Source organism: Pelobates fuscus, chromosome 5, assembly GCF_036172605.1.
Source record: "Pelobates fuscus isolate aPelFus1 chromosome 5, aPelFus1.pri, whole genome shotgun sequence".
NCBI lineage: Eukaryota > Metazoa > Chordata > Amphibia > Anura > Pelobatidae > Pelobates > Pelobates fuscus.
The window spans coordinates 320,084,573-320,098,009 of NC_086321.1; the positions used below are offsets into that span (position 1 = coordinate 320,084,573).

The window sequence follows — 13,437 nt, forward strand, 5'->3', positions numbered from 1 at the left end:
ACATTGTATGTGTGTCTGTTAGGGAGTGTTTGTGTGTATGTAAAAGAGTATATGTGTGTTTGTCAGTGAGAGTGTATGTGTGCTTGTCAGTGAGTGTGTATGTTTTTGTCAGTGAGAATATATGTGTGCTTTTCAGGTATATGTTTGTATGTGTGTCTGTAAAAGAGTATGTGTGTTTTTCCGTGAGATTGTATGTGTGTCTGTCAAAGAGGATGTGTGTTTGTCATTGTATGTGTGTCTGTCGAATAGTATGTGTGTCTGAGTGTGTCAGTGTGTATATCTGTGTGTCAAGGTTTGTGTATGTGTCACTGTGTGTATCTGAGTGTGTGTGTGTGTATGTCAGTGTGTGTATACGACACTGTGTGTATATGTCAATGTGTATAACTGAGTGTGTGTATGTGCCAGTGTGTGTATCTGTCGGTGCAAGTGTGTGTATATGTCACTGTGTGTATCTGAGTGTGTGTGTGTATTTGTGAGTCAAAAAGTGTGTGTCTGTGTGTCAGTGTGTGTATCTGTGTGTCAGTGTGTATCTGTGTTCCACTATGTGCCAGTGTGTGTCTGTGTGTCAGTGTCAGTGTATATACACACACACACACAGATACACACACTGGCACATACAAACACAGATATACACACTTTGACACACACCGGCACATACAAACACAGATACACACACTTTAAAACATAGATACACATACAGATAGATAGATACATACACACACACACACACAGATACACACTGCGTGTCAAGGTGTGTGTATCTGTACGTCAGTGTGTGTATCTGTGTGCCACTATGTGCCAGTGTGTGTGTGTTTCTGTGTGTCAGATACATACACACACACTCAGATACACATTGACACACAGACACTGGCACATACAAACACAGATACACACACCGTGACAAACAGACACACACCGGCACATACAAAAAAATGGCGATTTTTTTTTTTCTGGGGTGGGTTCCACGATGTTGATACACTATGTCAAAGGGTTCCACGGGAAAAATGAATTGGGAACCCCTGCTTTAAGTAAACAACAAGCAAACCAAGTCTGTTTCTTTAAAGGAACACTATAGTGACAGAAATACAAACATGTATTCCTGTCCCTATAGTTGTGAAAATACTGCTGCTGGCTCCTCCACACTTAGCCTCTATGAGGAATATTCAGCACCTCCATTCAGAGCGTGGAGAGGCTGAACATCAATGCTGCACACTGTGCAGCACTGACACAGGGAGCACCTCTAGTGGCCATCGGAATGACTGCCACTAGAGTTGTTACAAGGTAACAAAGCAAACACTGCCTTTTCTTTGAAAAGGCAGTGTTTACATTAAAATGCCTGCAGTGACAGACTATAAACACCAGAACAACTGCATTAAGATGTAAATGTTCTGTTGTTGACTATAGTGTCCCTTTAAAGTTTTCCTCTTTGTTCATTTGAAAAGTTGGGAGGTAGGCAAACATGATGTATCTTATTTACACAGACTGATTTCTAAAAAAAAATCTACTGCAGTTAAAAGACATTACTTTAAGCAGTATTGCTGCAGAGCTATGTTATACACTTAGACACACCAACACGATGTAACTCTTAAAAAAAGAAGGCTATTAGAACAGAAAATAGTGACAGTGATTCTAATCCAAAATAGGGACTGACTCTCCTAAATAGGGATACTTTGGAGGTGTTAAGTGCGCCCTCAAGATATTGCACACAACATAACAACAGTCAGCAAATACCAAATAAAAATTATTTATAAATATAAATTTAAGCTATAGCCATTGTGTTCACGTCAATATATTTATTTCAATGGTATATCTACTAAATATTGTTTTGCCATCCTACCATATGCATAATGATCAATATAGTTATAACACCATGAGAAAACTAAACTAATAAAATATCAACAAATTTTAGAGAGAGAGAGTAGAACGTTCCGAGCAACTATTCTAGCTAAGGAAGCCCATTGCGCGTGCGCAATCGGTACACGATCCCTCTCGCACTCCGTAGCTGCGTGAAGTCAGCTCAATGCGGAAGCAGGGATTTTGACTTACTGGCCCATGTGAGCTGTGTCTGTTTCCAGCAGTCAATCAGTGAACGCCACAGCAAGGAGTAACACTAGAGTTCTACGAAGACATGCTGCTATGTCAGTGGTAGTAGCTCTCTCCTGGGACTTTCTTGCTATTGCATGTTGCATTTAATTGCGTCAGTATTGGTCTAATAGTTAATTTATTTATATTTTTTGTAGCAAAGCCAGTGGTGATTTCAATGGTGAAATACTCATGTATGACTGGCAGATAACATAAAACTAAGGTAAGTTCTGTGAGCTATAACCTGGTTTGGACTATTTTACTGCATTGTCATGTTTTGTAATTTGGATGTTTTTTTTCCCTAGGTGGTGCAGCAGGTTTTCTTGGTTGGAGTTTTTTTTTCTTTTGAGACATTATGTTGCCACAGGGTAGATTGCTGTTGGCTCGTTTTTCTGGCTATTGGAAGCCTCTGTTTAAAGGTCGTTTCTTAATAGTCACAAACACTGTAAGCTGTGGGATCTTGCTGGGCATTGGAGACACTATTCAACAGACTCGGGAGCGGAGGAAAGATTCAGAGAAAAGGAGAGACTGGCTCAGAACATGTAAGTGCACTAGAGACAACTGATCCATGTTTGTAAAGCACAGATTATAACCGTGTCTATTAGAGATTGATATGTGAGTAAATATTAAGTGTGTGCATATTTAATCTTGCGATTAATGTGCATGTGTTTACTTAAGAGTCTACAGAGGTTTATCAAGGCAAAACAAGTGTTATTTGGGATATTATTGGTTTTAAATATTGACTGGTCCTTATTTTGCTATTTATCGTTGAACAGCACCTGTTTTGCCTTGATGAATACTCCCAATTAAAAAATGCATTGGCTTATTTTTTTTGGTTTTTTTTTTACACTCATATGGTTGAAATTTTCCTTTAAAAAGAGTGCCACTACTTCTGGTTACTTCATATAGTGCATATCTTTATTACCTCTCAAATGTCTGCTCTAAAATGAAAATTTTGGTGTAAAAAAAAAAGAAAATCTTGAAAGCTTTGAACGAAGCCTGGCAGTGCATGAAGGCACTCATTGAGCTGATGTTTTCAGCTTTTATACTTAAGTGGAGTTTTGCAGCTCCAGAGGAGGCAGCAACAGGTGTCCAGCGGACCCCAGGTACGTTGCCAAGCCATTTTTAAATAGTTTGACTACTTACCCTGGGAGGTTGCCATGACACTCCTGGCACCATAATCACTATAGTAGTTTTCTTTAAAGAGACACTTTAGGCACCCAGACCACTTCAATGCCAACTCCCATCACACTTAACCCTGCAAGGGTAATTACCTTGCAGGGTTAAGCTCCCATCTAGTGGCTGTCTACCAGGGACTTTTGGTTGTCTAAACGACGCTGGACGTCCTCACGCTCTGCATGAGGACCTCTAGCATCACCAGAATCCCTATGAAGGAAATGATTGAATAATGTTTTCTTATGGGGAGGTCTAATTGCCATTGCCGTGCATGTGTGGAGCCTGACCCAACACCGAGGGACATCGGCGCTGGATTCAGGTTAGTGACTGAAGGAGTTTTAACCCCTTCAGCGACATGGGATGGGGGGCTTGAGGGAGGGGGGCACTCCAGGGTTCTACAGTGCCAGGAAAACTGGTTTGTTTTCTTGGCACTAGAGAATCCCTTTAACTTATTTTTACTTGGAAATTAAAATGACACAAGGCAAAAATAATGTGATTTATAAACTCAAATTGACACCTGCTGTTTCCGTTACAATGTTTACAAAGGCAAAGAAGAAAAATATTGTTTCTCTAGTGTGATAGTAGGAATCAAAAGAAAAAAGAGGGTTGCAGTCAATCATAAAAATCACAGGGTACTAACTGAGCATGGGTCCGCATACCCCATCAATCCGATATCAAAAGAAAAAAATCTCAGGCACTCACTGTGATAACTTCAAGCAGATTTAATGGACACGGCAACATTTTGTCCTGTACCCAGGTCTTTATCAAGCTTGATAAAGACCTGGGTACAGGTCGAAACCTGGCCGTGACCATTAAATCTGCTTGATTTAATGTCTTGTGAGCCTCCATATAAAAAAATATACTTTTATATAGGACCTTGTTTTGTGTGGGTTCCTGTAGTACTCTTATTTTAGTGAATTTAGGATAGGCTCACTAACATTTACATGCAACCCTAATAAAAATATGCTTTTTTGCATGGTTGTCATCACCTGTTATGATTGCTGACCCATTCATTATTTTATGGGTCAGCAATCAAAGATTTATATGTAGAATGCCCAATAATTGGCAAACTGAATAACACACAGAAAAAGTCCAAGGCCCCATTCAAGTTTCTCTGATTTGTATTTTTCCATTACCCATTCCTTATTTCAGTTTCTCTCCATTAAAACATACACCTGTTTTTATATTGGTGTCAGCTGACAGCTGCCAACATTTATGCTATCATCTCTTTATCAAATGTCTATTCTGGATAAATGAATTCCCTATATCGCCTTCCTTTAATTTAATTTATATTCCTTTACGCTATTTCTCCCTGGCATGTCTATTGATTAAAGGATCACTCTAAGCAGCAGTGGAACGTATTCATTAACAGAGTGGTGGGGTGGGTTAGATTTGTTCACAGCCAATCAGTTCAGTCCATTTTGAACAAAATCAACATTGATAATGTGGATGTGTTAATTTTGCATCATCAACATGGCTGAACAGTGAGCATTATTTCTTGGGTGTTGAGCAGTGAATCTGTTTACAGTAATCCCTTTGTGACCGATGGGCTTCCTTGGTATCCATGTGGCTTTGGATAAAGAGTCTGCACGTCGAGGTTCTGCAAAAGTAAGTAAAGTTAATGTTACACTGAGCTTTGCAGTTAGGGGCTTCGCTGCAGCATTGGGACTTAGGTCTTTTAGGGTTAAAATTAGGGTTCGGAATTAATTTAGAATCACACAAGTCTTTTTCTAACCCTAGCTCTAAAGCTACAGTTAACCATAGACATTATGGCAAATGTCTATGGTAAATCTAACCCTAATCTGAACTCTCACCTCAACCCTAAATGCCCTGAGCTGCAGTGATGCCCCTAGCTGTAAGGCTCATTGTAACAGTAACTTTATTTACCTTGCAGGTCATCAACAAACTGCCTCTACAGCCACAGTGATCCAGAGGGATGGGGAATTCTGATGATTGCTGAGGGGAAACTGCATTTGACAGGGAACCTAATCCCTCTAAAAGTGAGGTAAGACCAGGCCTGCCACTAGGGTGGCTTGGGGGTAGAATGTGAAGCATGAGGTGGTCGGGGGAAGCAATATGTGGAATGAGGGAGGAGTATGTGGCATCTGGAAGGGGAACTATGCATGGACATTGCATACAAATATATACTGACACTGCACACACATATGAAGCCATTCACTCACATGGCTGCATGCATGTACTAGTTGTGCTCAAACTGATATAGGACGCACACATTGACATAAAAAATACAGCTATGTTAACATACACAAAAGCAGCATTACACTACATATTAACACCTTCATATTGTAATACAGTTATTACAGAAATAAATTTGTTTTTGATGCAATTTGTAGTACATATTAGGAGACAATGGAAGCCTGGACTTTCCTTAATAACATGTATTGTAGACACAGGACCTTATTTTGTCCAGGGCTATGCACGTATGCACTAGATTTAAAGGAACATGATGCAAACATGTATTTGCATTGTGTTCCTTTAAGTATTTCGCTACCTATGTAGATGCCCCCACCCCACCCTTGCAATTTACTTACCTTAAGTCACATGGTCTGTGTGCTGCCTCCCTGGCTGAGATCAGCTAATCCAATGCTTCCCTATAGTGAAGCATTGGGAGGCTAGGGTACATGTGCAGCAAAACACTGCACTGTGCCAGTCAAATGCCTTTGTCTGAGAGTCAACTGTTAGAGTTTCTCCGTTAAAGCTGTGGGAGTGCCTCTAGTGGATGTTATGAAGACCAAGAATAGAGGCAAAACAGAAATGTTTTCAATTGCAGGGTTAAAAAGATATAGGGGTAATACACCCACCCCACTTCATTAAGATGAAGTGTTCTGGGTGCCTACAAGACTTCCTTTATTTAGGCAACCTTCAAGCGGCATTGTCATGCCGAACTTACCTTTTTCTAAACGCGTCCTCTTCCCACAGTATTAAGAAGCAATCTACCAAGAAAGACCAAGACCAAGATTGGTCTTTCAGACAACTTTACTAATACTAAGTAAAGATTACTTAGTATTAGTAATTAATCTGCCACCACTCGCTATGCCGCGAGTAGAGGCATGTCTAGTAAACAGTAAGCAGCCAATGGCTGCTCATTGTTGTTAAAAACAAAAACCTATTGTCCTTCCCTCGGCCTCTACCCATGAGCTGCGGGTGGGGGCCCTAAAAGAAAATAGGAAGGTGAGGGGGGAGACCTTTTGCCCCTTCTAATAAATTGCCCTCATGGTGGGCATCTATTAACTAGCGGGGTGGACATAGTGTCCCCCCGAGCCTCCACCAATGCCTCGCGAGTGGGGGCTATTCAACTAAACGGGGGACATTCTGTGTTTGTTTGTCTGAAATTTCTATTCATTCATTCGTCTTTCTGACGAATTAATGAATAGACGAAATTCCCGTCCGAATTTCGGACAATAGCGAATGCCCCATTGTTTAACTTGGCATGCGTGGGAATTTTACATCGCTAGCTAGTGTGGGGAGATGACAGGTCCCACAGGGCCTTCATCTGCCCACACCTAGGTCCAGGCACAAAGTAAAGATGAAAAAAAATAGGTAATATGGGGGGCTTAGGGGCATTTGGAGATGACTAGGGGGGCAATTGGATGTAGTGGAGTTGGGAGGGGGATTAAAGAAAATAAAAGAAAAGCGGATACGGCCATGACAGTGCTGCTTTAAAGACTCCAGACCTGCGTTCCCTGTATGCTTTACCAGCATTATGGCTGTGAAACATTATGGGAGCTGTAGACCACAACATCTGGAGTGCCGAAGGATGCCTACCCTTGACTTAGGACATGATTGCAGGCTGGTATTTGATAGAGAGACACTTGTCTTATGGTATAAATTGATTTAAAACATAACGTTTCATTTGTTGATTAAAATATTAGTGAAAAAATACGTGTAAATAAAACACTAAACTGAATTATCGAAGACCATATGAAGAAATTAATCATAGAGTATGTAATGGGAAGCTAAGAATGTTTAACAGCGTATAAAAATCAATTATTAGTCAATGAATTGGTAAAATGCTGGAAATATAGATTGAGCATAAATATATAGTGTTTCCAAATAGATTTTAAGTCTCCACAGGAATACTCAGAATCACCGGGTGCAGATATAGATATGTATTCCAAAATAACTGTAAAAACAAAATAGTTTATATGCGTTTCGTCTAGTAGCTCTAGACTTCCTAAGTGACTGCGTTCATAAAAGCACCACTGGCTATCCACATACACGCACACTAACCCACAAGCAGCCTCTCACATTCAATACCATAAGCAGACCCACACATAAAACACACCACAGAATGCAACATATCATTCCCACTCAAACCACATAATGCCACAAGATAATCATGTACATATACAATATAACAGTCCACAAAGACAACATTACAAAGCAACTACAGCACCCATAAAAAACAAAAGCAGAATATGGCAACATACACACCTCCAGTTTAAAATAAATTAGTACCTGCACACCAAGGGACGTCAAGATCTTGTTTTGGCACATTACTATTAAAGATTGCATACCCCTGGGCTACGGTGTCCAAGTCATATATGTTTTAAATATATCTATGCTGTTCTAATAATTGGCAACCCATGATGGTATAGCTTGTTAATTAAGGGTAGGAGGAGATCCCACGCAGTTTTGCCATTTGTGCCAATAGTATCAGGGCAGTCGGGTGGATCAAGATTTTTCCCTTCATCATTGCAAAATGCTCAGGTATAACCTGAAGTGCATTCACACAACTTATAACATTAAACATTTTGCATAGTGTGCATGCTTAGATGGAATATACTGCTTAAAAAGCAATCTTTCTTGAATTTCACAAGTGATTCATCTACACAGGTGTTCCTGTCGATGTAATTTTCTGTAACCTTTGCAGACAGGTGTTTGATCATGGGACGAATTTTGTATAACAAGGGGTCATTTCTAGGGGGCACCGCACGTCATCATTAAAATGCTGAAATTGCAGCATTTGTTCACACGTATGTCTCTTCATCGTAGCCAGGATGTGGTGCCTGCCAGCAGGAAAGGAAGTGTTGTGTGTACACTAACAAATACTAATAAATAAAGTCACAATGCCCTGGTCATACAATGTACAGTGATCAGATTCAATGCATCTCTATGAGGAGATGCTGATTGGCGCAGTATTTTTTTGCCGCACATGTGCAATAGCCTCCCAGTGCTTTCCTATGGGAAAGCATTGGATTGGCTGAGATAATCAAATTTTATGATTTCAGCCAAGGGGGTGGAGCCTGGGCTGAGCCAGTTGTGACAGTCCCCCACGCCGCTGGAAGAAATGCGAGTAATCTCACCTTTTACTTGGCTTCCTGGAGGGTTTGGGGCCTAACGTGGTTTCAGTAACTATACTGACAGGAACACGTTTGTATTCCTGTCACTATAGTGTTCCTTTAACATAACTAGGGACAGGGTCACTGTAGCATTAGGAATACAAGTTGTGTTGTTTTTGTTTGTTTGTTTCATGGAGGCTGTGGCATAGACAAGGTAATTTAACTTCCATGTGGCAGAGAATTGAGGTGTGAGATTGCAGGGACATGAATACACCAAAACTGCTTCATTAAGCTAAAGTGGTTATGTTACTTATTGTCCTTTCTATATTTTGCATGCAAAAAGAATGTGTAACCTATGCAATGTAACAAGTTGATTAACAGACAAAAAAAAAAAACTAAATATATGCACCTTTGAAATGTCTAATCTGAATGCATTATTTATCTTGTTTAACTATTCATGTCATTCCATCCTACCAGTCAGAATGTTTGCGATTGGCTGCTCAATGGGACCTGCAATGCACTTTTGGTATGGCTGGCTGGATCGGTCATTCCCTGGGCAAGGGATCAGAGTAGTGGTGAAGAAAGTATTAATTGACCAGTTAGTGGCCTCGCCAACACTTGGAATTTGGTACTTCCTTGGTAAGATTGTTAATTACAATAAAATTTGAACTGACTTACAAGTGCATATGAGTAAGGGGCATGTTGAGAGGTGATGTGGTTGTAGAGGAAGTGATTAAGTGACCTGGTTAGCAAATGGGAAGTGACTTTGTTGAGGGGAAGGGGTAGAAAGTTACATAGAAAAATTAACATGCACAATACACCACTGTATTTCCACACCAGCTCTCCATGCACTCACCTTCATTTGCAAACTGCCTTTTCACAAAATAACACCCTCCAATACAGATACAGTACTGAGCTTATCAACACACACTCAATGCACCACTGCATTCACACACATAGTGATCTTCCATGCCATGAACATCCATTAAAATAATTATTTAATGCCATGTGTGTGTAGAATGAGAATTATCTTTATTTTATATATTGATTGTGTATTACTGGCTTAAATGTATAATATCAACATATAGATTGTGTGGAAAAAATACAGCCCAATAACCATCCCAATGGCTTTCTGAGGCTATGAAGCATGCCCCCCAACTGCCCCAATTTTGGCAAGACAGTCTCGATTTTTGGGTCCTGTCTCGCGTACGTTTTTTGCTGTTCTGCTTCTGGGGACACCAGAGAACTATCGCCAACAACCCTAGTACGAGCACATCATGAGACGCGTTCAGGCAATATCCAGGGCACTTAGACCCTGCAGGGCCAGCCCTCATGGCATGTGTTTGCGCTAGGCTGATCTGCCGGTAAGTCAGGCAGACCCTCCCCTTTTCTGGGTGCTTCCTCCCCCTTTGAGGCGACACAATCTCATCAACAGGCCGCCACCATTACCTTGCTCCCACCGGCGTCCTGATTATCAGGACACCGGAGTTGGGAGGTATGATCAAGTTAAAGTTGACAGTAATTAGGAAGTAAGATAGGACACAGAGAGTATATGTATTCTAGATATACATATACTCTTTATGTATATCTAGAATATACATATCTATTAAGTAGTCAGATCAGTGGAACATTTTCAGATGAAGAAAACACTGGGCCTGTTAACACAAAAGCAAAGACAAACATACAAAATTAAGTGTACAGGAAGAGGTTAAGGTGCCCATTATAATTATCCAATAGGTAGAAGCAGTAAATCTACAAGGATTCCCAAAACCTTGCGTGAGGTACAGAATGTGACAAAGAGAAATGTGATAAACTGTTTAAAATGACCCTATTGTGCTATACATCCATATACTTACATTCTGTAGGGGCTTAATGAGTAACAACTCAAAATATCTCAGAGAGAAGAAGAAAAATAATAGTGCAATATGTCACTTCTACAAAAAATTGTTTTTTAAATACAAAATTGTCATGCGCTCAAACTCCCACTATTCCTGGGCGGTAATGACTACACATCAGCCCCAATATGAACAATAACAATTGTTACTTTTGCACTATGCAAAATCTCTATGCACTTCCTATAATTGTTTTTTTTTTATTTATTTTTTTAGTATCCCTCCAATAGCCATTTAGGTGTAAGCTCACCTGCCATGTCAAGGCAAAATCTCTGAGGTGAATCCTACACTAACATTTGCTGCTTTCAGCTAAAAGGCAAAATATCTTGTAAGACAGAGAAGGGTATTTTTCTATTAGCCTTTAATAGCCGCACTGTAACATGGGTATGAAATACAAACAGACAAAATTAAACCCTGCACTCAAACACCCACTCCTGGGCGGAAGCAATGACTATAGTAGACATCAGCCCCAATACATAAAATAAAGTTACTCACTATCCCTGTGTGTGTGTGGCGCCCCGGGTATATATATTTACATCCATATACATATACACAAACACACATATATAGAGATTTGGGATAGTGCGCAAGTAACTTTTTATACGCACACACTCTCCATTTTAATGTTTGAAACTAGTAGCATTAAAGTACACTGCACATACACAATAAAGTTCAATTATTGTATCCTAGTTATGTGTTATGGTGGGTACTGAAAGTTAAACAGTGTGTGGATAATCCCACAGATCTATATATAGATCAGAAAATATATTTGATGTATTAAAGGAGTGTGGGTAGAACAAGGTGTTGATTTAAAAAAAAAAAAAAAAAAAATCAACACTATATATAAATTATATATATATATATATATATATATATATATATAAATTATATATATATATATATATATATATATATATATATATATATATATATATATATATATATATATATATATATACACACACACACACACATACAAACATGACTAGTATAGTTGTTGTGCTTTTGTAATGGTTATTTACTCCCATTGCAGCTCTGCATGTCTGGTGCTGTAGAAGTTGCAAACCATGTTTGTCGTACGATTCATTTAATGCCTGTTCCCCACAATTCCCTTTTTGGTCAAAAGTATTTGTCGGAAAATATAATCTGATTACTGTTTATTTGCTCAGGAATGGGCTCCATGGAAGGACAGAGTCTGGAACAAAGTTGGAAAGAATTTCGGAACAAGTTTTGGGAGTTTTACAAGGTATGAGAAAATGTGTGTTAATGCTGAACTCTTTTTCTATTTACCTTTGGAGAGGGTCATCATAAGCAGTGTACTAACCCTGCCATGTGAATAGATCACTGTTCTACATATAGGAACTTATTTGCCTGATGCCTTTCAAGCCACACCATATTGCTTTGTTGGGGAAGCTTAGAAACCAGTAAGCTCAACAAGATCAAATTCCAATATATTGTTTTGTTAAAAACCTCATGCAAGAGTAAATATAGGTAAATATTTGTCTAATTCAATGTGATCTTATGGAGCTCCTTTTGAGTAGCCATTAGGTTGGTTAATGCAGGGTAAAAGGGACACTGCACTTCCCAAATAATAAAAAAAAAAAAAAATCACTGTTTAGCATTTTTTTATTGAGGTATATCTAAAAACAGCTTGCAAAAAGTTGCAGTTATTCCTTTGCAATCTCTCCCCTTCCAACCCCACCCAAACTTTCTGTGCCTGTTCAGTCAGACTTCCCAATGCAGCTCAATGAGTTTTCGAAATGATTGCTTTCTCTTAAATTTAGCTGTTTAGCTCCACTGAGATACCAAAACCAGGAAGTAACCTGTTGTCTGCTTAAAAAGCCAGGGAGTGTAACAAGATTAATTAATTTATAAAAGTGTAAATTTCTATTGAAATCTGCTCTTGCCGCTAAATTAAATAAAAGAACACACTCTTCACACAAATAGCTTTTCAGCAAGCTAAAGTGCTTTAGTGGTCTGGAGTGTCCATTTAAGTAGCCCTTATGCTGCTCCAATATATAAATATAGATTTCGTATCTATATTTATATATAAACGTGGAAAGAATAACTTTCATACAACATTACAAATTTCCATTACTTTCTGAACTGAGAAGAACATTCTCATAAAACTGATTGCAGTCAGTATGAGTTTCATAAAAATTATTTATTAATGAAATACTCAAAAGTGACAGCCATTTTAAGCTAATTGTATGTAATTTTAATGCTGAGATTTGTATTCCCTTTTAACCATGGACACAACTTATGCATTGCTCATGTCCCCTGGTACAATTGCCAAAAGAAAAGAATCCTACAAATTAATTTATTTTTTTTGTTGTTGTTGCTATTTTTATGCTAAGTGGGTGTATACCATCTGGTCTTGGGGTTTTGTTTACATTAACTTTACTTAGCCCTTGGCTGAGACTTTTATAGGATTGCATGCATTTATGAGGCCTTTATTTTTTTTTACTTTTGATTTCCCCCACAGTAGCTTCCTGCTTTTCCATTAAGTGTATGCATAGTTACATACTGTTATAGGACAAATAGGGCTTTTTTCTGATACCCACCATTTATGGCACTAAATTATATTTGAAAACCATTAGTAAGAATTTTTTTTTTCTAGCTTTGCTTAAAATTACAACTAGTGCAACACAAAAGTGTATCTATTTTGGCTATTCTTTTATCAGTCGTGTCTGTTAAAATGCCTCATATGTCTATGATTTTTTATTATTATTTTCAAATGTTTTTAAATCTATTGAATTATTTAGCAAATTTTGGTTTTGAATCTAAACCTTTGAAAATGTGGTCTCCTTTAGACTGTATACTCGGTTGAGCAGGGTCTTTTTGTAATTCTCATTTATTGTTAAATTTTCCCCTTTTCTAATATTGTAAATTGCTGTGGAATAAGTTGGTTCTATGTAAATAACAACAAATAACAGGCACATAATTAAAAATAACTACACAAAAGTATATATGTTCTAGACATT

At 38.6% G+C, this 13,437-nt stretch overlaps 1 protein-coding gene across 2 annotated transcripts in view; it reads left to right on the forward strand.

Annotated features, from left to right (window-relative positions):
* Positions 1-2,017: 2,017 nt before the first annotated feature.
* The window catches only part of MPV17L2 (MPV17 mitochondrial inner membrane protein like 2), a 30,437-nt gene continuing 19,017 nt past the window's right edge, over positions 2,018-13,437 (forward strand). Inside the window, exons 1-5 of one of the 2 annotated variants that reach the window (XM_063457381.1) lie at positions 2,018-2,145; positions 2,241-2,305; positions 2,388-2,624; positions 9,039-9,200; positions 11,623-11,699. In XM_063457381.1, coding sequence (XP_063313451.1) covers positions 2,438-2,624; positions 9,039-9,200; positions 11,623-11,699 — 426 coding nt within the window. In that variant the 5' untranslated portion in view covers positions 2,018-2,145; positions 2,241-2,305; positions 2,388-2,437. The remainder of the gene's footprint in view (positions 2,146-2,240; positions 2,306-2,387; positions 2,625-9,038; positions 9,201-11,622; positions 11,700-13,437) is intronic. The other variant, XM_063457380.1, reaches the window with a different exon arrangement.